The sequence below is a fragment of the Telopea speciosissima genome, chromosome 11 (genome assembly GCF_018873765.1).
Source record: "Telopea speciosissima isolate NSW1024214 ecotype Mountain lineage chromosome 11, Tspe_v1, whole genome shotgun sequence".
NCBI classification, from domain to species: domain Eukaryota; kingdom Viridiplantae; phylum Streptophyta; class Magnoliopsida; order Proteales; family Proteaceae; genus Telopea; species Telopea speciosissima.
The window spans coordinates 42,492,102-42,517,308 of record NC_057926.1 but is presented as its reverse complement, the minus strand read 5'-3'; the positions used below and the strand labels follow the sequence as shown (position 1 = coordinate 42,517,308).

General features: G+C 42.6%; 2 protein-coding genes across 2 annotated transcripts; both read left to right on the top strand.

The window, feature by feature from the left end:
* Positions 1–862: 862 nt before the first annotated feature.
* Positions 863–1,885, top strand: LOC122645132 (putative receptor-like protein kinase At3g47110). Its single transcript, XM_043838475.1, has one exon. The coding sequence runs from the start codon at positions 863–865 to the stop codon at positions 1,883–1,885; it is 1,023 nt and encodes a 340-aa protein (XP_043694410.1).
* A 637-nt stretch (positions 1,886–2,522) lies between these two features.
* On the top strand, positions 2,523–24,571 carry LOC122645131 (probable LRR receptor-like serine/threonine-protein kinase At3g47570). The gene is made up of 3 exons (XM_043838473.1): positions 2,523–3,561; positions 4,126–4,155; positions 24,437–24,571. The coding sequence occupies exons 1-3, from the start codon at positions 2,523–2,525 to the stop codon at positions 24,514–24,516; spliced, it is 1,149 nt and encodes a 382-aa protein (XP_043694408.1). The 3' UTR covers positions 24,517–24,571.
* The last annotated feature ends 636 nt before the right edge of the window (positions 24,572–25,207 follow it).

Genomic DNA, 25,207 nt, shown 5'->3' with positions numbered 1-25,207 from the left:
AAAGTGACGTAAGAGAGCAGCGATTTGACGTAAGTAACCGTATAGGTCCTCTTATGTAAAGAAGGAAAGTGATATGAGAGAAAAAGCAGCATTAATTTGTGAAACCAACTTGACGCTAGTAATAATGTGGGTCCCCCTCCGTAAAGAAAGAAAGTGATGGGAGAGAACATTTCTATCAAGAAAAAATAAAAGACGTGTTAGGAAGGAGAATCACACAAACCTGACTGACTTGGGTCGAAAATAGTTGAATTCATTGACTGACCATACACGTTTTTGATTGAATTTGTGAACTTGATGAAACACGTTGGTTGTCCCGGTACGTGGAATCTAAGGATTTAAAAATCAGTCTCTCGCTGATCTGGTTCAGATCCAAATCATGCCGATTCTGATTGATTCTAACCGATTCAGCTCAATCAGGCCGATTTTATTTGAAAACTATATAAGGTTAAGATCAGGTCTATCCGATTCTGAGCTATCCTAATTAAACACTGATCGATCTCATGGACTCACTTGACTCACCGTAACTAACTAATGGTTGGTCTAATAAGTAATTAGAGATGAAAGACTTACTTTTAAGGTCAATTAAGGGAAAAAGATCTCTATTTGGTGGTGTTTCCTATGCCCTCTCACAGGGCGCCTTGAGATGACGTCTCTACCCCCTGGGTAGATACCCAGACGTGCACCCCCATTGGTCCAGACGCTTGTGTAGATGCTGTTGTTTCTTTCCTAGCACTAATCCTTTTAAATAGTTGGATACTTGTCTCTTCAAAGACTATGTATAATAATAACATAGTTGCTCTCTATCTATCTTGCTTGCATGGTTTCTGCATTTGCGTCCCAAAAAAATTTGATTCTGATGATGATGGGAGCACTACTTCAGCTTTTTCTAGTTGTCAATATTCTCCTCCTCTTTGGGAGCAGCGGCTCTTTGATGATGAGTCTAGTAGTAGGGAACAACAACAACAATAACAATGAGGCAGATCGATTTGCTTTGCTGGAGTTGAAGAAACAAATATATGATGATCCATATGGAGCACTAAGTTCTTGGAATGATTCCATCACTTTCTGCAACTGGTTTGGGATCACTTGTGGCCGTCGTCATCGACAACGGGTTATCGGTTTGGATTTACAAGGGATGGGCTTGGGAGGTTACATATCTCCTTTCATAGGGAATCTCACTTTTCTTCGTGTCCTCAACATCATGAACAATAGCTTCCATGGCAAAATCCCCCATGAGATCGGTAATCTGTTTCGACTACAATACATTCAATTTGATAACAACACTCTCGAAGGAGTACTTCCCACCAGCTTGGCCAACTGCACTAGTCTGAAAGGAATTTACTTCTCCAAAAACAATTTTGTCGGGGAGATTCCAATCGAACTATCTACGTCTTTGTCAAAGCTGGAGGTAATTGCTATTAATGGGAATGGTTTAACAGGAGAAATACCATCTTCTTTTCGGAATATTTCCTCCCTCCAAGTTATCTCTTTGAGTGTGAATGAACTGCAGGGGAGCATTCCAGAATCCTTTGGTCAGCTAACCAACTTATTCTATCTATCACTTGGGATAAACAACCTATCTGGTATGTTCCCTCTCTCACTATACAATCTCTCATCTCTTGGAATTATTTCCCTTCCACTAAACCAATTGCATGGGAGCCTTCCACGAGACATAGGCCTCACTCTTCCAAATCTCATAATCCTACAAATTGGAGGGAACCTTTTCTCAGGGAGAATTCCAAATTCCATCTCCAATATTTCAACACTCAAATCGATTGATTTCACTACAAACAATTTTGTTGGACCCATCCCTAACAACTTAGGAAATCTTCCAAACCTTCAATGGTTCAGTATTAGTGGAAACCAATGTGGAACAGGAAGCTGATGATTTAGAATTTGTAAATTCTTTGATCAATTGTACAAATCTAGAGAGTTTGCGACTACAACATAATGGTTTTAAGGGTCCCCTCCCCAACTTTAAAGCCAATCTCTCAACACAACTTTCAATATTTCTTTTGGGAGAGAATCAAATATCTGGAACCATTCCTGTTGGGATTGAAAATCTCGTCAACTTGACCGATTTGGGCTTGAAGAAGAACTTTCTCAAGGGTAATATTCCGTCTATCATAGGGAAGCTTCCAAAGCTTCAAAGATTACTCTTGGGTGGAAATAGACTTTCAGGACAGATACCTTCCTCTATAGGCAGTCTCACTTTTTTGTATGAACTCCATCTAGAAGAAAATAGCTTGAATGGAAGTATTCCGTCCACCATTGGAAATTGTCAACAGTTACAGTTCCTAGCCCTTGATAGTAATAGCCTCCAAGGCCCAATACCTAAAAAACTCTTCATTATTTCATCCTTATCAATATCTCTCAACTTATCTTCTAATTCTCTGATCGGTTCCCTACGATTTGAAATCGGTAACTTGAAGAGTCTTTCTACAATAGATATCTCCAAAAACAGGTTGTCTGGAGAAATCCCCTCCTCCATTGGTGATTGTAATAGTTTGGAACATCTTAATATGGGGGGTAATTTCTTCGAAGGAACTATTCCTCAATCTTTGACTCTTTTGAAGGGGCTTCAAGATTTAGATCTCTCACACAACTTATCAGGGCAAATCCCAAAAGATCTAGAGAAACTTGTAACATTGCAAAGTTTGAATTTATCCTTCAATAATCTTGAAGGGAAGGTACCAACAAAAGGAAACTTTGGAAATGCAAGTGCAATTTTTCTAAATGGAAATGATAAGCTTTGTGGTGGAATTGCAGAGTTGCATCTGCCTGCATGTACAAACCATGAATCTACGAAACGAGAAAAGTCCAATGCTCTTAGAATAGTTTTGGCGATAATCGGTGTGATTTTTGGTTTTCTTTTGATAACTTCCTTTCTTTCTCTCTATTGGATAAGAAGATCAAAAAGTAAACCTTCATCCGCACCATTAATCGGTGAACAGTTCTTAAAGCTTTCTTACAAAGATCTTTTCCAAGCTACTGGAGGATTTTCGTCAGCTAATTTCATAGGTTCCGGTAGTTTTGGCTCTGTTTACAAAGGGATTATCAGCCAAGATGAAACCATTGTTGCAATCAAGGTACTCAACCTTCAATATCCAAGAGTCGATAAGAGCTTTAAGGCTGAATGCAAATCATTAAGAAACATTCGGCATCGAAATCTTGTCAAAATTTTAACTTCTTGTTCAAGTATTGATTCAAAAGGCAAAGATTTTAAAGCCCTTGTTTATGAGTTTATGCCCAATGGGAGTCTAGATGATTGGTTGCATCTGTCGGTGAAAGCACATAATCATTCAAGAAGTTTAAGTCTTCTTCAAAGATTAAACATCGCAATTGATGTGGCTTCTGCTTTGGATTACCTTCATTATAACACTTATGCCCCAATTGTTCATTGTGACTTGAAGCCAAGCAATGTTCTACTTGACAGAGATATGACTGCACATGTTAGTGATTTTGGTTTGGCGAGGCTACTTTTAGAACCTGATGAGAATTCATCCCAGACTCAAACTAGTACCATTGGGATGAAAGGATCTATTGGCTATGTTGCTCCAGGTAACAAATAAACAATACAATTTTATTTTGAGTTATCGATAAATACATTAAATTTGTATTCCATTGTTTCTGTTTGTTCTAATAAGAACCTTTTTGCAGGCTATTACACATGACCCAAATAATGATTTAGAAAAGGGTCAAGATCAGTCAATACATTAATGTTTTATTCAATTGTTTATTAGGTTAATACTTCAATTCTTATTGGATGTTTAGATCTTGTTCTTAACAGTTTATTGAGTACATCAATAGACTATTCTAGCTTAATTAGGGTGGATCATGGTTTTATCAATATTCATTTCAATTAGGATTTCATTATACTACGAACACATTGGACCCTGGTATCTAGTTGGACCGAATTTTGATTGGATTCTTTTAACATTATCAAAGAATCATGGTTCCCATATTGAAAAAATGACCATATAACCTTCTAATTTTGAATACTGTATGCACAATTTCCATATCTCAGACCATAATTTCTATTGTATGAAAAAAAAAAAAAAAAAAAAAGAAGAAGCAAATCTCTTAATGTTACATTAACATTAATGAGTGATTTCTAAATTTCAGAATATGGAATGGGCGGAAGGGCAACTATACATGGGGACGTGTTTAGCTATGGGGTCCTTTTATTAGAGATGTTCACAGGAAAAAGGCCAACAGATCAGATGTTTACTGATGACTTAAATCTCCATAATTTTGCAACGGCAGCTTTACCCGTACATGTGATGCAAATTTTAGATCAAACACTTCTATCCAAGGAAGAACTAAGTGAAGAAGTTGAAGAGGTTGCTACCATTAGGATTGAAGGTCCTAGTCATAGGACAGATCAATTGCAAGATTGCATAACGTCAATAATTGAAATTGCAGTCCAGTGCTCCATGGAATCGCCAAGAGAACGTATGACAATGAATGATGTTGTGAGAAGATTACATTCAATCAAAGGAAAATTTTCTCGAAGCAAGAATCTATCATATAGAGCAACTACGATCGATTAGAAGGTGATTCTAAATTTATTGTTTTTATATTTATTGTGTTGTCTTGACCGCCTTTTTTTTTTTTGGGTGAAATGTTTTGGCTGCTTTTTCCTTTTTGGGTTACTAAAAATTTCATTACCAAAAGAGAGGAGAAAGAAGAATTACAAAGAGCCCCAAAGGGGAAAAGCCAAACCAGCCAGCCTAAACAATTAGCTAGAGGAGGCCGGAGCAACCAAAGAAACATTAGAGAGACCCCAGGATTGAACAATGGTCCTGTTCTTAGAGGTGTCAATACAAGAAGAGAGGGAACTAAAGATAACTTGGCTTTAATTTCAAAGGAAATCCTAACTCCCAACTCCTAACCCCTAATTCGTTCCAAGTCGCCCTCCTCAGATTCAGCACAAATGAAGAAAAGGGACTTCCAGATTCAGGAATCCTCTTTGATTTGTTTTGTTTTGTTTTTTTTTTATCCTTTTTATTGCTTTGTTATGAAAAAATTCTGATATTCCCCCCTAATTGTAAAGCGTTAATTATGGTTTAATTTCATACAAAACCTTGAAATCTTAAAATATATGACAATATATCTTCTATATATCATTGTCAGAATTATGTCAATTTAATGATACTTTTGATATTTCTGATTTCCTGAAAAGAAAAACTGCGCGCACTTGCAGAGATCTTTCTATACATTACTGCATTGACATTGCAAGCTATGGCTTCAAGGGCACCTGAATTCTCCAGTCCTGTTGGTATTCATGGAGCTTGAAGCTTAGAACACAGTAAGGAATGAAGACAGACCTCCATGTGGTGCACTGTTTGGTTGGTGGGAAAAGTGTGTTGAAAGTAGCTAGAAATAGGTCTAAGATGGTTTTTTAATTTTTCCTTGGAGTGTATTGCTTTATCAGGCCATAGTGTTTTTTTTTTTTTGTTTTTTTTATGAGAAGAAAGCAGAAAATATATATTAAACAAACTGGAAAAGTACAGAGTTCATGTGGTAGGCATTCTTAGCCATGTTCATACCTATAGTTAGACAAAAAGAATCTCCAGGATTCCTATAATATACATCTTGAGATAGGTCCGATATATATAGTAGGTCTTTGAAAAGATTCCAAGGCCATGGGCATTTGGTTGGAGATGGAAGAGAAACTCCCATTTTCTCCGTTCTACTGGTGATTCCTCTATCCCTCTTTCCTCTCTCATTGAATTCGGTATTATTCCAATGAGGCCACTATAAATTTAACAATAGAGGGTTCTTTGAGCAAGCAAGGTGGAAAGGAATCTCCCACGCATGCATTCCCACACCATCACTGTTTTAGCCATCCAATGGGAAAGATATAAAGGATTTTTTTATTTTTTTTCATTAGATTTCACAAGTTGAACATGTTAACGTGTCAGTCTATGAATTCACCGAAAATATATTAATGGAGGAAGAACGAGTAGATGTACTTCAACAGCTTCTCTCCCTAAATAAATATCCTATTTTTATTGTGTGCAGGAATCCAGACCCCAGGACTAAGATTGGTAGGCTGGGCGTATATTTTTTTGATGGATGGAAGGTTTTTGTTTTTTGGTGCAGGAAATATTTTGGCATCTAAGGTTAATTTGGGATCCGAAATTGTATAGCATCAGGGAGGGTCTAGACCATGCAACTTTGTTAGGATTAAAAATCAAGGAGATTTGGTGCTCAAACCAACTGATCACCAATGCTCTTCCATCCCCTACTAACTCTCCTTGGCCATGGTTATACATTAAGGATCTTATGTATATCAGTAATCGAACTTTAGACATAACTTTTTCTACTTTTAAAAACCACCTATGCTTAGAAGTAGTTTGCAACCTTGCGGCCTATGTGCAAGGTACAGGTTGTACTTTTGCACCATACTTAAGTTGCTTTCTTTTTCATAAAAAAACAAAACAAAAAACCAGCTTCTCTCCCTCTCCAACAAACTCCTCAAGATCCTCGAGGTTGCAAACAGCTGATATCTGAATATCATCTCTCCTTTCTTGACCTGTTTTGGTCAAATGGAGTGTTGTTGTCATTGTTGGCAATGTATTTGGTCATAGTGGGATTGTGACAGTAGCTACGGGTGATTTGGCAGAGCTGGAATGGTCAAATAGGCTTTTACATAGTGTCAAGGGCAGTTTGGTTATTTGACAATGTCATAGTTAGTAAGTTAACATATTAATTGCTGCATCAATTACCGTACCTAATCGTATAATTCAAATTCCCGACTCTTATTTTATTCTATGGGTAGCTTAATTCAGTACACGACTTTTAAAAATGGTCGTATTAATCGTTGTATTAATGGCCGCGTTAATTGCCGTATTAATAAATATTTATGTATTTTAAAATAATTAAACAAATTAAACAAATTAAAACCTAAACCTAAATGCCGTATTAATTGCTGTATTAATACATATTTATGTATTAATCACCATATTAAATGCCATATTAATTGATTAAACTTAATTAATATTACATGTAGAGATCCAAAAGAATGGGAAATGATTTCAAATTGGAAAGCCCTATTAGTTTTAAGTGTTCATGAATGCATGAGAATTTTAGAATTTAATTGATTTTTACTATGATAAACCTGTATTTTTTCTCCTGTACTATTTCAGAGCAACCATATTAAAACACGTATTAAAGACTTACCAATTATTTTCAGTACGTGTTTTATTGCATTGGATTTTTGAAAACGAACTATTGCCATGTGGGTCGATTAATTGTTGTACGTATCCGTTCCCGTACTATTGTCATACCCGAACTTACTAACTATGGACAAGGTTATAGTGGCATCCGAGCATTACGCTGACTTTGGCAATATATTGGATCCCTAAGAAGTGTTTGGCAAAAGCCCTAAGCAGTAGGTGAAAGCTTCGTACATCAAAAGTTGTGATTTCTTAGGATTACGTAGTGGAGTCCACTTTAAAGCTATTTTTGGAAGTCTTAATGACAGAACTAGGCAAATCACTCTTCGCAAGAAATGTAGTTTGTCGAATTGTGGTTACAATGCAACTGGTTTAATGTTGTTTTGATGTTAGATGAGGAAGTTTTTGAGTTTTTTTTTTTGTGTCGTTGCGCGAAAATGGAGCGAATTGAGAAGGGGTTGAATCATGAATGGCTTTGAACGAATTTGGAGAGTATTTTGTTGTTTATTCCTGCAACAGGTTATGTAATCACATTTTTAACAGAGGTTATTTTCCAATTTGTCTGGGTTGAAATTGGTATAAAATGAAGTTTTAGAAGCAATATTCCGTTTCATTAGCTTTGGTAGGCTGGAAGGACTGAATTTCAGTGTTTCAAACATATACCGTATCATAAATAGACGGCCCAAATTAAAATATCTTATATATTTAGGTTTAGATAATTATATATAGTTATACATAGAAATATTATATATATAGGGAAAGAGAACGCTACTTCGGTGTGTGCGGTGTGCTGCCACTGCATTCCAACACAGGGGGTGCGCGAAATGATTACCAAGCCCCTGGAAAATTCCCCTTTTCCATGGGGGCGTTGTGGTCATATTGTGTGCCTTTGTGTCTAGGTGCAAGGGCAGCGCACCGTACACACCTAGGTAGCATTCTTTCTCCCAATAAAATATTAGTGAAATCGGTATCGTCCTAGATGACCTGATATTGATACATGACGCTCAACATAACACGATTTGGTGATATGGCCACGATTTGGTGATATGACATCATGGCGATAATTTGGCGCTTTGGTGTCATGGCAGTATTTTAGCAATATGGTGCCATGCTCACAATATGGCGATTTGGCGCTATGGCGGTAATTTGGCGATATGATGTGATGGTGTGTCAGTCCCGTATCTGATCGATGATATGGATCTACTGATACAACCATGCCATGGCAGTTGTCCCATATCAGAGAAAAAGAGCTCTAGTTGGTGCGACTTGTCCATGCAGGATTTTCTCTTGCTTTCTTTCTGATAGCTCATGGCCACCAGGGCCCTACCGGTGGACCACCCTATCGTCGATTCTCCCCACAACCTGGCTAGGCAGACCAAGTTGGAAGAAGGCCGGTCATGGGCTAGTCTCCTTGGGGGGGGGGGAGGAGGTGCTAGGATGAATCTGTGACTATTCCTTTCATTGAACCATAGGTAATAGGGGGGAAGAAGGTCACTCGTTGCAACCCTAATGATCTTTTAGAGGAGACGGATTGGTGGGAGGCTGCTTTAGTGGGCTATGTTTTCAGCCAGCACCCCTCTTTCACTCTAATGAAGCGTTATGCCAGAGAGAAATGGGCGCATGTGGGTGCAGTGGAGGTGTATGGATTAGAGAGTGGGATCTTCATTTTTGACTTCCAAGAAGTGTCTCTGAGTCGCCAAATCCTCGATGAAGGGCTCTGGACCCTGGGGTCTCGGCCATTGATCCTTCGCCCATGGTCCCCAGAGGTGTCTCTAATCAAGAAGGAGGAAGCCGTTCTCCCCATCTGGGTTAGATTATATGGGCTGAACTTGCATTTCTGGGGTAACCATTCACTGGGCTGTATTGCCAGCGTTCTCGGTAATCCTATTTGTATTGATCGAAGAACTGCAATGCCCGTTTCTGTGTTCTAATGAGTGCGGCTGATGCCCTCCCAGATTCTATCTCCATCGTCCTAGAAGATGGCATGCAGGTTGAGCAGCTAGTTTCTTATGACTGGGCTCCTCCCCACTGCAGCTCGTGCAAGATCTTTGGGCATGGTGTGAACTCTTACTTGACAACCACTACCAACACTGCGCCCATGTCCAGCAACCCCCCTGCGAAAGAAGACACTAGTGGTGACGGCTGGAGAGGGGGAGGACGGCGCCGTAACTGGGGGAAAGCTCCAAGGATTGCTCCACCTTCCCCCACCCGTGAGCAGCTCCGTTTCCCTGCTATAATAGATATGGAAGATTCTCTTATTTTGGAATGTGCAGATCTCGTTGCTCTTTCCACGGACTTGACCATGGCAGGCGCGAAGAATCCTTTGCAACCACTTTTAGAAGGTGAGAATAATAGCGACCACTCCGCCAAGGAAGGTTTTGATTCTCGCAAAAATTTGTCCCCCCCCCCCTTTAGATTCTCATAATGAAGGTTTAGGCATGGACGTAAATCACGTTAGGAGCCATGCAAAAGCAGGTGGGACCATATCCAACTCAGCTGGCACCATTAAGAGCAAAGATGACATGGCTCGAAAAAATGATAATCGTGGTTCGAAGCCCGAAGGGAAGGGAGGGAAGCAGAAGACCTCGGTTACTCCTGGAGGGGCCAATCGCTTTGCTATTCTCAATACTCCCACTTTTACTGGTGTAAGTGATGACGCGGAGCTCATGCATGATGATAGAATTAGAGAATGAAGTCCGGTCAGGGGGAGACCTTTGCAGAACTCCTCCTCTCCATCTCTCAAATGATCTGTTTTGGCGCGTGGAGCGCCAGGGGAATAAATGACCTTGGCAAAAGGAGGGCAGTGATGGATTGGGCGACTTCCCACAAGGTCGATCTTTTTGGGTTAATGGAAACTCGTATTAAGCCCAGAAATTTTGTTCTCACCTTTTGTATGTTCAGCCATCGTTGGAGATGCATTCACAATTACTCTTGCTCAGAGGCTGGCCGTATATGGGTCCTTTGGAATGAAGATGTGATCGATGTAACCCCCATTGACATCCTCTCACAAGTTATTCATGTCCAAGTCCACATTAAGGCGTCTCAGATTTGTTTTTATGCTTCTTTTGTGTATGGTGACAACTTTGCCAGCGACCAAGAGTCTTTATGGATGGCCATTCGTACCATGAGCTCCACAACCAACGCCCCCTGGATTATCCTAGGAGACTTTAATTCTATCAAGGTCCCATCTGAGAAGCGAGGTGGCAAACCTGTCTTGACTAGAATGGTTTGACCTTTTGCGGAGTGTGTTAAAGATTGTGATCTCTCTAATCTCAAGGGCTCTGGTTGTAAGTTAACTTGGAGTAACAAGGGTTCAGGTGATGATCTTATTTCCAGTAAAATTGATCATGTTTTGGTAAACTTTGCCTGGGTTGATGCCTTCCCTGCCGCTGCAGCTTGGTTTCTCCTTCTAGGTGTTTTTTATCATAGTTCTATGATTATCACCATGGGCACTAGTACATGGAATAGAGGGAAACAATTTTATTTTTATAACCATTGGACTGAGCATGCTGACTTTCTGCAGCTGGTCCAACAAGTCTGGATTGAGCCTGTGTTAGGTTCGCCCATTTTTGCCCTCATAGCAAAGCTAAAGAAGGTCCGACAGGTGTTAAAGAGGTGGAGCCGATCTCTGTTTCACAAGCTAGATCATCAGATTATTTCCACGACTCTTACTCTGGACAGGTTACAGGCCTCTATCGTCGACTCCAATCCTGACCGTGCCTTGATTGAAGTGGAGCGATGTACGTCCCTTGAGCTTCGCCATCTCTTGAGGACTCGCGAAGCTGAGTTACGTCAACGCGCTCGGGTTTGTTGGCTTGAACATGGGGACGGCAACACGAAATTTTTCCATCGTTCCCTGAAGACCAAAAGGGCCAGGAACAGGATTACCTCTATTCAGGACTCAATGGGTAATACTCTCACTAATGAAAATGACATCCGCTTTGAAGCTGCTCGGTTTTTTGAAAATTGTTTTATGGGAACTCCCCCTACGATTTGCTCCCCCTTTGAGCTCCCGATTAAGCGGGGCTTAGACCCTGGTGACTGCAGCTTTCTCGTTCGGTCCTTTTCCAGAGAAGAGATAAAGGAAGTGATTTTTGCAGCGGATGACGACAGTGTGCCAGGGGTTGATGGATTTGGTGCTCTTTTTTTCAAGCATACGTGGGCCATTATAGGGGATGACATTCTTGATGCCATCAATGATTTTTTAACGAATCTCCATCTCCTCGACTAGGTGAAGCTTTCTAGAATTACGCTGGTCCCAAAGGAGGTGATTCAAAACTCCTTCAACGATTACAGGCCGATTTCAGTCAGCTCCCTGAAATAGGTTCATCGCTAAATTATTGGCCAACCGTTTGAAGCTGGTCTTGCCTAAGTTGGTGGGTCTAAACTAGTCGGCTTTCATGGAAGGGCGGAAAATTACTGATAATGTTCTGCTCTGTTAGGAGTTACTCTATGGGTATCACTCCAAGAAAGGGATGCCCTATTTTGCTGCCAAGGTGGACCTTCGGAAAGCCTATGATTCGGTGCAATGGAGCTTTTTGTTCTCTTTGCTTCTTCGCTTGCGGTTTCCACCTCTGTTTATTAATTGGATCTCCCAATGCATTGTAAAGCCGGGTTACACCATCTTCATCAACGGGGCTCAATCCCCTTGCTTTTCGGCTAATAGAGGGCTGCGACAGGGATGCCCCATGTCACCGTTCCTCTTCAATATTGTGCTGCAGTTCTTCTCTGACTCCTTGGTTGTGACAGCGGATTCTAGTCTTTATGCTTATCATCAATACTGCGATAAAGCCAAGATTACTACTGTTTGTTTCACTGATGACCTCTTCATTTTTAGGCTACGACAGGGATGCCCCATGTCACCGTTCCTCTTCAATATTGTGCTGCAGTTCTTCTCTGACTCCTTGGTTGCGGCAGCGGATTCTGGTCTATATGCTTATCATCAATACTGCGATAAAGCCAAGATTACTACTGTTTGTTTTGCTGATGACCTCTTCATTTTTGGCAAAGCTTCCCGAGCAAATGCCACTCTGTTGCATAAGGAATTTGGGACTTTTTCTGCTTTGTCTGGGCTCACCATCAACCATGGCAAGTCAAATATTTTCTTCTCTAATTGTCCGTCCGAGGTTGCGGATTTCTTTTGCTCTACTACAGGTTTTTCATGTGGTCATCTCCCCATCAAGTACCTCGGAGTTCCTCTTACCTCAAAGTCTTTGTCTCTGAGTGATTTCGACCCCCTCCTGTCTAAGGTTGACAGTCGGCTTTGCTCTTGGAAAGCTAAGTCTCTCTCCTTTGGGGGAAGGCTTACTCTTATCTCCTCTGTCCTAGTCAGCATTATATCTTACTGGCTGAATTTTTTCCCTCTTCCCACTTCTGTCCTCACCTCCCTTGAGGGGAAACTGGCTCGGTTTCTGTGGTGGGGAAATGCTGATAAGGGGGTGTTTAAGGTGGCCTGGGATAGTGTTTGTAAACCCAAGGAGGAGGGGGTCTAGGCCTGCGCCGGCTTGGCGATTGGAATACTGCGGCTCTCATGAGACAGGTGTGGCACATTGCTACAGATCAAGATACAGCCTGGGTGCACTTTGTTAAACATAGATGGCTCAAGCGTCATAGCTTTTGGTTGGCCCAAACCCCATCTCAGTGCTCTCGGTCTCTCAAGGCAATCTTTCAGCTTCGCAGCACCACTATTCCCAACATCAAGTATTTGCTCAAGTCTGGTCGGGGTCTCAATCTGTGGTTCGACCCTTGACTTGCAAACCAGGAATGCTGATCACTGAAGCCTTAGGGAGGAGCATCTATATGACTGTTGACTCTCTCATTGAAGAAGGGAATCATTGGGTTTTGAACAGCATGGACTCGGCTATCTTTGATAGATGGCCCGAGATTACTTCTACCAGAATCTTCACTAAGCTCCCCTTGGACACTGCTGTGTGGTGTACGACCTCGAAGGGAACCTTTTCGCTCAAATCGGCCTGGGATTCCATCAGGGTTCACAATAAAAAGGTGGGATGGTATAATCTAGTGTGGTTCCCCTCCGCCCAAACTCTGTTCGGTTCTCTTTCATTGTTTGGCTCGCCATCCTGGGTCGTCTCACTACCAAAAGTAAACTCGTAAATTGGGGTGTGGCTATGGATACTACCTGTGTTTTATGCAATACTGGCTGTGAAGACCTGTCTCATCTTTTCTTCCAATGCCCCTACACTAATGCTATTTGGCAAAGGGTTCTCCACCTCAATGGCTTCGCCACCCCCTCCCCCCGTCCGTGGCCTGAGATGGTTCAGTGGGTTGTTGATCACTTCACTGGAGATTCCCTTTTGAACAGGATTAGGAAGTTCAGCTTTGGGGCCATGGTGTATCGCATCTGGAACGAGAGGAACTGTAGAGTTTTTGCGCAGCAAGAGTCCTCCTATGAGACTGTTCTTCGTCGGATTATTGGTGACACAAGGGGTCGATTCTCCAGCTCTACTCCTTCTGTCCCAGATCACAGCTCCACACATGATTTTTTCCACCGGTGGAGGATTAAGATGCATTTCTCTTTGCAGCGGTAATCTTTCCATTCTTGGTTGCGCCCTCCTTTCAGCTGCATTACCGTAAACTATGATGGATCAGTGGTGGAGGGCAGGGGTGGGTATGGAGCTTTGGCTCGCGACCGAATGGGAAGAGTCATCTTTGCCATTGCTGGTGGTTCTAGGGACGATAATATTATGCGAATGGAGCTGACAGCTATTTATTGTGGGCTTCACAGAGCAATGGACATGGGCTGCCAGCGGGTTCATGTTCATTCTAACTCCATGTGCGCCATTCAGATGATCAAGGGATCCTTTCGAGTCCCCTGGCACTGCATGGGGTTGTTGATATTCAAAGGGTTAGAGAGGAGTTTTCATGCTACACTTTTATCCACGTGGTCAGAGAAGCAAACTTCTGTGCTGACTTTCTGGCAAGTCTTATAAATTCAGACCAAGAGATCCTTCTTTGCCCAGATAGCCTTCCTCAGGCCCTCACCCACTTGATTGGGGAGGACGCTAGAGGAAGAAGATACCAAAGAATGTAAATATTGTATCTTGTTCCTTTTATTATTATAAAAGCTCCTTTTTTTTTCCCAAAAACGTTGTCCCATCGAATTGGTACCAATATCTATCATACTAAGGATGTCAACGGATATTCAAAATCCATATTTGATCCACATTTGTATCCGTTTAGGAGAATCCGAATCCGTTCGAAAACAAATCAGATACGAATATGATAATCCCCCTATTCGACCGATTATTATCTGATTCGTTTAGACTGTAATAAAATGGTTGAAATATATCTTTGCGTCCATCAAATCAATTAAGTTACCTTATTCGATTTTGTTTTCTTATTTTCATAATTTTATAAGTTAAGATAATGCGATTCTTTTTCTAGATTTTCTATTGATTTATATATATTGTTTATGTACTGTGATACATAGAATCATATATCAATTAAAATAAGGGTAAAGTACATGTACCCTCCTATAATGCACCCAATATTCCTCGTACCCCCCTAAGCTTCTGATAAGTCCACGTACCACCCCTGCTTTACCCCCTAATGCCATTTAAGTCCACACCAAGTGTTAAATGCTAAAAAATGACCAAACTACCCTTTCTTCTATCTTTTCTAAAATTTGAAAAGACCTAATTGCCCTGACCTATTTGCTAAAATTTAAAATTACCAAAATGCCCTCATCTTCCCCAAATCATTATCTTCTTTTACATACCCAATACCACCATCACCACCGTGAAGCCCGGCCCACTTCCAGCACCACCGCCACCCACCACCATTAATACCACCAACCATCTTCCCCAGATCGTTTCTCTAAAACATGAAACCCTAAACCCATTTTAGGGTTTCAAAACCCCACTGCTGCCTTTAGCAGCTGCCAAACCAGGGCCGGAAAATTTTCTTATCTAAGCATGGTACGAATACGATTACCCAAAAAAAAACAAAAATACTTGGATCATTTTTCACCAATCTAAGCATTAATCGACATATAATATCTCAAATCCAATTTGGTGGGCGTGATTAATGGTATCCATTTATTCCAATCTTCCAAGAATCCAAATTTCCAATCCCATTTATTCCAATCTTCCAAGAATCCAAACTCCCTCCACGCCTTGGTGAGGGAGATCGGCGGGATGAGCGAGGGCACCATCAAAGCCCGAGGGCCGCAGAGAACATTGAGTCGACAGGGTCGACTGCACGGAGATCGGTCTTTTCTGGGCGACTCGGTGATGGTGAAAGACCGAGGAGACACCAAGACCGACTGGAAGAGCCCCGAGGGCAACGCGCTACAAGGGAAGAGGAGGTTTCTCATCGTAGCCCCCAGCGACGAAGTCCACTTCGCCAGAGATATGGATGAAGAAGCCCGCATGAGTCTGGCCACAGGGATGATGGGCGCATGAGGAGAAATGATTTTGCCCAACCTGACCAGAATGGCCGACCTCATCGGGACAAGCAAGAAGATCGAGGTGGCCGACCTCGTCAGGATGATTTGGCCGACCAGAATGGCCTACCTCAGCATGGCAGAGTGCAAGAACCCATCAGAGCTGAGGAGCAAAATGGTCGAGCTTCAGAGTCTGAAATGGAGAAAAAGCTAAGGGAGCTGACCGAGCAAGTGGAAGGGCTTAAGAAGCAAGCAACCCTGGATGCTTACTCGCTGGTCGGGCGTCACCCCTATCCACCTGAGATCATGATGGCACGACTTTCGGTAGGGTTCAAACCACCTTCCTTTGATCGGTATGATGGGACTATCGACCTGACCGACCACATCAATTACTTCAATGCAATGATGACCATGTATGGCGGGACCGAGATTATTTCTTACCGAGCATTCCCCTCGTCCCTTAAGGGTGCAGCAACTTCTTGGTTCTCATGGCTACTCCCGAACTCTATTACCAGCTTTGCTCAACTCTGTCGAGCCTTCGTCACATTTTTCCAAAGTAGCATGAAGCATAAGAAGACGACGGTGAAATTCCTCAGCATGAAGCAGAGGTTGGACGAGTTGATTCGGTCATTCGTCTCCCGATTCAACAAGGAGTCCCTGGATGTCAGAGAGCTGGATGAAGCCACGACTCATACCACAATGAGCAAAGGACTTGCATATGAGGACCTCATCAAGGACTTGGCCCAAAAGCAGACCAAAATTATGGCCGAGCTCCTCGATAGGTGCAATGAATTTGCAAACATGGAAGACCTTCTCCAAGCACGTAAGGGGAATGAAAGCAAGAGTGAGAAGAGGAGGTCATCCACTGATGACCGAAAAGATGAGAAGAGGACTCAGACTGATTGTTGAGTCGAGAGATCGGACCGAGCTCGAAGTCCCAACTATACTCCATTGAATACGTCACGAAAATAGATCTTGATGCAAATTCAATACGATGGGTACATCCGCCGACCTCGCCCGATGCAAGCCAGCTCATCCCGAAACCCGAACAAGTATTGCCTGTTCCATAAGGACAATGGCCACGACACTGAAGATTGTTATCAACTGAAGCGAGAAATTGAAGAGCTGATCAAAATCCGAGCTGCCAAGTATACAATGATCGACGGAGTGCTTTATAAGAAAGCCATCTCGACGTCCCTTCTCCGATGCCTCGAACCGAAGGGAGCTGAGTACGCCCTGTCCGAGGTGCACGAAGGAATGTATGGAAGCCACATGGGCTGCCGAGCCCTAGCATATAAGATACTTCGACAGGGGTTCTATTGGCCGCGAATGCAAGAAGAGGCCATGAAGTATGTGAAGACATGCGAGAAGTGTCAGCTCTTCGCACCAGTGCCTAGCCGACCTGTAACAAATCTGACCTCTATGTTTAGTCCAATCCCCTTCGCTATGTGGGGGATGGACATACTTGGAGACTTCACCCCAGCTTCCAAAAATAAAAAATACGTGGTCGTTGCCATCGACTACTTCACTAAATGGGTTGAGGCCGAGCCCCTGGCCACCATCACCAAGAAGAGCATGAAGAAATTCTACCGAGACAAAGTGATCTATCGGTTCGGACTACCCAAAGTGCTCATCACTGATAATGGTGCGCAGTTCAACAATCCTAGCTTTTGAGAGTTCTACGAGCACTTCTGCATTGACTTTTGACGGGTCTCGGTAGCTCATCCATAAGCCAATGGCCAGGTAGAAGTTTCCAACCGAACATTACTTGCCGGAATCAAGAGAAGATTGGACGAGGTGAAAGGAAGATGGGTGGACGAGCTCCCAAATGTCTTATGGGCATATAGGACGACTATAAGAACACCCACCAAGGAGAGCCCTTTTGGGCTAGCATATGGAACTGAAGCCCTCACCCAGGTCGAGGTCAAGGCATCATCGTACTGAGTGCTCAGCTTCGACGAGAAGACCTACGAAGATGGGCTGAGGGCCAACCTTGACTTCCTCGACGAAGTTCAAGAAAATGCCCTACTCCAAAACACGACATATCAACAGAGGACGGCAAAGTACTATGACTCGAAAGTGAAGGAGCGACACTTCCGCCAAGGGGACCTCGTCCCCAGAAAGCTCAACACATCACAACCACGGCAGTAAGGAAAACTAGCACCTAATTGGGAAGGCTCGTACACAGTCTCCAAGCAAATTCGCCCAGGGACGTATCGCTTGCAGACTCCGGGGTGCAAGAAGATACTGAGACCTTGGAACTCAAAAAATTTGAAGAAATTTTTTCAGTAATTCCCTTAAGTATTTTGCTCGGCACGGTTTATGACGAGCACATTTGTATTTGGCTTCGGCTTCGACGTTTGATTCAATAAAACAAAGTCTTTCTCCACCACGTGGCGTACTTTCAAGCTCCAAAATCAAGTCGTAAGACCGGTCCTCATAGACCTGGCCAACCTTAAAGACTGACCCTCATAGGTCGAAAACAAAGTCGTAAGACCGGTCCTCATAGACCTGGCCGCCCTCAAAGACCGACCCTCATAGGTCGGCAACAAAGTCATAAGACCAGTCCTCATAAATTGGCCGACCTCAAAAACCGACCCTCAGAGGTCGGCAACAAAGTCATAAGACTAGTTCTCATAGACTGGCCAACTTCAGAGACTGACCCTCATAGGTCGGCATTCAAGTCATAAGACCAGTCCTTATAGACTGGCCAACCTCAAAGACCAACCTCAAAGGTCGGCCCTACCCACAAACACAAATCCTCACCAGGATCGAGCTGAATACAAATAAAAACTACGTAAATTTTTCTAAGGCATTGCGCTAGGTCACGGAGTCAGCTCGATCGCACGGCCCAATATGGCAGCCGACCTGATCGACCCAACACAACATAGCCAAAATTAACAGTCCTTGGGCTCAAATCAGAGGCCGGATCGTCAGCTCGGCCACGGTACACAAGCAATCAAGAACAACGTGGGTGTGCAAAGAAAGGCAAATGAGTGCCGAGCTCAAACACTTAGAAAATTTTGGGAAAAAGAGGTTTTCATTTATAAAAAGTCGATACTTCGACAAGGTAACAAAAGATGGGCAGCTCAACCCAATAAAAAAAAAAAGTTTGTTCAAAACCCTGCGCAGGGGGATAAATATATCGAGGAGGAAAAAGGAAATCTAGAGCTCAGCGACGTCGAGAGGGTCCTCGACGGCACGGTCCTTGTCGACTGAGCCCGCTGTGGCAGGGTCCTCGATGAGAGGGACGAGGTCATCTCGCTGGGCATCCTCGGTCAGGCCGACCTGGTCAACCTCCACCCCGACAGCTTCCCCCAACTCCTCGACCACGGTGGTCACATCATCATCGAACTGAGAAAGATTGAGGGAGGGGTAGGCGTCCTTGATCTCTTTCAGGAGGTCGGCCCGACCAGCCTCGTAGCCATCATCGTAGGGCTGCTTCCTGATCTCGTGGCACACCTCGGCATACTCCTCAGATAGGAGGTAGTCGCTGACCGCCTTAGCTCGGGCCTGTGCTAGGTCGTCCTTAGCCTTCCTCTTGACCTGGTCGAGCCGAGCTCTCAAGGCTTCGATCTCCTCCTTTTGCTCGATCGACGCTTCCTCCAGACGCTTGATCTTGGTCTCGACTTCGTCGAGCTTCTCGACAGTCTCCTGGTGTGCCTAGAAGGCCTTAAGCACGTCGTCGTTGGCTTTCGTGACCTGAGCCTCTAGAGAGGAGTTGGTGGTCAAAAGCCATTCAAACCGAAGGACGGTCTCAATGGCCTTGGAAAACCCCTAAGAAAGGCAACAGCACATCAGAAAAGCTGAGCACACAAAGTCTGACCACACATTAAGAGCCGAGCAGGAAAACTTACCATATTGAAATCTTGGAATAACATAGAGAGGAGCTCGGGATCGAACAATTTCCCAAGCATCTCTTGGTCGGCAGGGAACCGACCCTTGTCCAGCCACTCCTTAGCATGCGCGGCTGAGGCGAGGGCTGAGTCCCTCAGAAAGAGATGCCAGCTCGGCCGCAGGGGGGCATTGCTGGTTGACGCCCTCCCCAGGGCGAGTCAAGAGACGTCGGTCGGCGAGGCCACAGGCAAAAGACCCCCACCTATCAAGTTGACCGACACCTTTTGGCGCTTGAAGTCCCTCGGCGGGCTCAACCATCCCTTCTAACCTTTTCCCTTTCGGGGGGGGGGGGGGGGGCTAGTCGGTGCATTGGTCTTCTTGGCCTCGAGGCCGACCACCGCGGGGGATGGGCTCGGTAGCACTGCCTTTCCCTTCGGCGCCTTCGAAGACTCGCCTTGAGGTTTCTTCTCGGCATTCTTTCTTTTCGTCTCCACGATGGTCTCAGCCCTGAGCCGAGCCGAATCCATAGGAGGAATGTGGCCGACCACTACAACAGAAACAACCCGTTAGAAATGAACCAAGAAAGGAAGAAGCGACTAAGTAAGCAGGTCAGCTCGGGGGCAGGAACCAGGTCAGCTTGGACTCCTACCGGGGGTCATGTGCCACCTCTGCAAAAACCCCTCGTCCTGGAGTTGAAGGACGTTGAAAGGGGGATGTTGACGGACTAGGTCGAGCAAGTTCTGCTCGTTCTCGGTCAGGGGCAGGTCTCGGTTGACGTAGTGCAAGTTGATCTCCTTCCACTCAACTCGGAAGGGACCATTGGGAATGGAGGCAAAGAAGAACCTCGGCTTCCACTGTTTGTTGGAGGTGGGCGAGCCGACCAGAAACTTGTGCCCTCTCAGGGCTACGTTCTTCCCGGATCAGCGAGTGAAGTAATACCACCCTTTCTCAGGCGACTTCTTCAAGCAAAAGAGCCGAGAATAAAGCGCCACGCTCGCACCTCAACCCATCTCGCATAACAGAGCGTAGAAGCCGAACACAGACAGCCAAGAGTTCGGCACCAGCTGACCTGGGGACAGATGAAAGTGATCCAAGATCTGGTCCACCAGGTCGAGCATGGGGAGCCTGAACCCATACTTGAAGGGCAGCTCATACAAAGCCACCTCGCCCGGCCTGAGGAAACAGGCCATCTCTCCCGGGCTGGGGACTCGGAGGTTGATGTCCTCGGGGATGGCGTAAGTCACCCTGAGGCGGTGCAGGTCGGCCTCGGTATTTATGCTAGATATTAAGGGAAGACATAGCCGGTTTGCAAGTTTTTAGAATGTAATTTAATTAGTAGTTTTTCATGATGGGTGGCTTTATATTTTAGCTCTGTGTGAGAGAGTGATTTGTTCCTTTGGGTAGGGGTAAGGTGGTTTAGGTCCCCCTTTTGTATTTCTGTTTTATATTGATTTCTCAATAAAGTTTAGGGGCTTCCCTGGGTCCCAGATAATATTCTGGTAAAAAAAATGGCTAATCACACCATGGTTTTGAAAAAACGGAATCGACACCGATCAGGGTTGGGCAGGTCATGGCCAATATTGATATGGACCGATAGGCATAATTTGATATCATATTAAAACCATGATTCATATATGATATTAATTAATTTGGAAATTGGAAGAGTTTAAGACTCAATTTCAACTTACTTGAGTCCAAACTATATCAAGGTTGTATCAGTTTTGGACAAGTAACTATATTCCAAATGGAGCATGGCCCTGAAATTAGTTTTGAGACTCCTCCACAAAGTGCCACTTTCTTTATTTTCAAAGGATAAAAAGGAAAAACACTTTCCAATTTCAATTTTATATGGCTAGATTCCCTTCTAATGCCTCTTGGCCACTATAAAGGATTTGCTTTAAGTGAAACCGAGGTTATCTCTTTTTGGGAACTTCATATTCTCCCTAAGATTTAGATATTTTGATAGGAATTTGTTAGAAATGTTGTTATTAGGAATAGATATTCCTAATCTTAGGAGAAGTTGATGTTATTAAAGTCCTAATATATAAGGTTGTTAATTTTTATTTTTCACAAATTGAGAGAAATCTGTTGTCTGCGTTCATTGTGTGTAAATGATTTCTCAGAGATGTTTTGTTTTGTTTTCTTCTATTTTGTTTCTCTATTTTTCTGTCATGCAAGCTAAGCTCCATGTTGGCATTTTTTTACAAGCATCTAAACCATCTTACAAGTGAAGCTTTTGTTTTTTTAACTTCAAACTCCATTACCAATCATTTATTGCCATTCTTTGGTCTAAAACCTGCTCTCTCGAGAAACCACACAGATCGAGGAACCTCTCCTTTCTCAACTTCCCCCCTAAAGTATAGCCTTCTTATCATTCCTGCTCTAATTAATCGGGAATCAGTTTTCTGTATGGGAGTGTGGCCAACGCCAGCACTCCCATGTGTCTATCTCTCTCCTCCTTAAAACAAAGGGGCAGAGGTGTCTTTTCAAATGGGGAGGAGAGAGATAGACTCATGGGAGTGATGGTGTAGGCCACACTCCCAGACAGAGAACTTTTTCCCTTTTCTTAAATCCAACTTCTTTAACCCTATTCTCTTTCATTTCAACTTAGATTTCTATTGCAAAAACTTATTTATTTTGAGATAAAGGTTCAATCAGTCTCCTGTAAACTTAACTTGTGGTTACCTTATTGATATTTTGGAAGGAAATATATTCTCTATTTTTGTTGTTGACAGTATTATTATTATTTTGGTTTAATCTACTGATCCGACGATCCTAGTTCAGTGGTATAGAATCATCAATCTTAAAATTACCCATTTTGCGGATTGAGGAAAAAAATGATTTTTGACAGATCCTAAGGTCTCTTCTTTGCCTAGACCATCTAATAGTCCTCACTGATTGGGAAGGATTTCATTTGATTAATTGAAGACAGTTAGGGGTCTCGCAGGAGGTTTTCAACCTTGTGTTTATTATTTAGTTGTGGACTGTTAGGTATCTTATCGATACGCCAAAAGCTCCAGAGCTGATGGAATACATTAAATCAAAGCTCTTTTTAACCTATCCCATATTATAAGCTGACCAAATCTCGCACCCATACACTATATTGAGTCCCATTAGGCACATAACATGGACTTTAACTAACCTTAAAATTTTGCACTGCTTGATTTCACGTCCATTGGACATTACATGCTCCCTGTGCTTTGTTGTGAAATATAGTTTTCTCATTTCAACCTTTTTCTTCTACAATTCCCTTTCGCAATTATTCTGCTTCTAAAGAGATTTCAACATCTTACACAAAAATATTAATGGTTGGTGCATTTTCTGTAGGTCTCAAGTACTTATCACAATGTCTAGTACAGAGGTTGGAATACAAACACATACTCTGTCTTCTTCAGAAAAAAATCAAGGATGTTCATTATTTAGTTGTCGACTATTAGGTACCTTATCGATACGCTAAAAACTCCAGAGCTGATGGAACACTTTAAATCAAAGCTCTTTTTAACCTATCCCATATTATAAGCTGAGAGGTACTGTTCAACAATTAGAGAATGATTGAATGGGTTACTCACTCAAAATCAGCTGGAGATGAGTTGTGTGGCTGCTCTCTGATTCGAACACATCTCCAACCTGGCAGCCCGAGCATTCAACATCGCACCAAATGACAGCCCCAAGATAGAGCACCCAAAGGAAGCAAAATCCATCCATGACTACCTTCCTGGTCAGTGCTTCTTTCTATTCGATGCTTCAGTCAGATTTTCCTGTGCCCAGTTTTTAAGGGGGAAAGAAAAAAAAAAAAAATTTGAAGGTTGAGTGGCTTGGCATTGAATCCCATGAACATTCATACTTTTCATTCATATTGGGGTTTGAGATTTGAGAGAAAAGGATGCGAGCAGAGGTGAGATCATAAGATGAGAGGGATAAAAGGAACTTACTTGACATAAAGGGTCTGTGAAGCGGCCGCTGGTGATGGCCTGAGAGAGGATTTGATTTAATTGACGGGTGTTTTGGGACTCTTCTAAGAGAGATAGAAAGAAAGAATAGTAATAGCAATGGGGAGTGATCCATTGGAGGGTTTTAGATGTAAGAGAGTTCTGAGCAGCAGAAGAACGTTAGCAGAGCATCAAACTCATCAATCTCAAACAGCACGGGAAAAGGTAATGAGTTTATTATGGACAGTTAGTAGTAATTCGTATGGGTGGCAGTAAGCGTTGAAACTAGGCCGAGGGGCCGGGGGTTTTTTAAAATCCAGGCCCAAATTAGAGTGAAAAACCTGAATGAAGTTTGGAGAGAAACATTCAAAGTTAATGGAGGAATCAAGAAACAGCCTCAAACAAACAAGAATGAAGTTTGAGATTTTCATTTAAAGAAATGAACCCACAATAAAATAAAGAAGTTAGTTAGCCAATTAAACAAAGAACACCCAATGCACAAACACTGAAACCCAATTCACAAGTTAGATCAATAAAAAATAATAAGAAAAAGGGGGGAAAAACTGAAATGCCTTTCTAGCAAAGAACTATCAAGAGGTGGGAGGGATGCTTACAAGTGTACTTTTATTTTATGATCAATATCATAAGACAGTCTTTTTGCTATGAATCAGATGACATAAGGAAGTGGTGGATATGGGGCTACTGGATCTCTCCTATTATGTATGCTCAAAATGCAATTGCTGTTAATGAGTTCCTTGGGGAATGTTGGGGACAAGTAAGAATTTTTTTTCCCTTTTAATTCAATCCTAAAAATAAATAGAAATATATCATAACAAGAGGTCTTGAGTAAGGAAAATCATTTTTAAGTTTTATTTTTGTGGCATAGGTTCTATCCCAGTCTACAGAGACTCTAGGAGTGGCAGTCATGAAGTCTAAAGGATTTTTTACTGAAGCATACTGGTATTGGATTGGAGTAGGGGCATTGATCTGTTATGTTTTCCAGTTCAACATTTTTTTCACTGTTGTGCTCTCTTATCTGAATTGTAAGTATAAGAGAGATAAGATCGAGAGAGCAACTATACAAGGGGACGTGTTTAGCTATGGGATCCTTTTTATTGGAGATGTTCACAGGAAAAAGGCCAACAAATCAGATGTTTACTAATGACTTAAATCTCCATAATTTTGCAAAAACAGCTTTACCTGCACACATGATGCAAATTTTGGACTACCCAAGGAAGAACAAAGTGAAGAAATTGAAGAGGTTACCACCAATAAAAATGAAGGTCCTAGGCAAAAGATAGATCAATTGCATGATTGCATAACGTCAATAATTGAAATTGCAGTCCAGTGCTCCATGGAATCACCAAGAGAACGTATGAACATGAATGACGTTGTGAGAGGACTACATTTAATCAAGGGGAAATTTTCTTGAAGCAAGAATCTATCAAACAGAGCAACTATGACTAATTAGAAGGTGATTCTGAATTTATTATCTTTGTGTTTAATGTGTTGTTTTGGCCGCTTAATGCTCATGAAACACTAGGGAAAAGAAAGTTCGAGATCATGGAGCCAAAGTCTGCCGATCTAGGGTTAATCACACCATGGCTTTGAATCTCACTTGTGAATAATTTGCTAACTCTTTATTCCATGCCATTCAGGAGCTTCCTCAGTATTTATGCTATATATTAAGGGAAGACAAAGCTAGTTTACCACTTTTTAGATTGTAATTTAATTAGTAGTTTTTCATGCTGGGTGGTTTTATATTTTAGCTCTGTGTGAGAGAGTGATCTGTTCCTTAGTCCCCCCCCCCCCCTCCTTTTTATTTCTGTTTTATATTGATTTCTCAATAAAGT

Excerpts from the sequence above, each read along its gene's own strand:
- LOC122645131 (XM_043838473.1), top strand. The coding sequence starts at position 2,523 with ATGGGGGGTAATTTCTTCGAAGGAACTATTCCTCAATCTTTGACTCTT. Across the intron at positions 3,562-4,125 it reads TATTGGCTATGTTGCTCCAG|AATATGGAATGGGCGGAAGG; the intron begins GTAACAAATAAA and ends TCTAAATTTCAG. Across the intron at positions 4,156-24,436 it reads GGGCGGAAGGGCAACTATAC|AAGGGGACGTGTTTAGCTAT; the intron begins ATGGGGACGTGT and ends GAGCAACTATAC.
- LOC122645132 (XM_043838475.1), top strand. The coding sequence starts at position 863 with ATGGGAGCACTACTTCAGCTTTTTCTAGTTGTCAATATTCTCCTCCTC.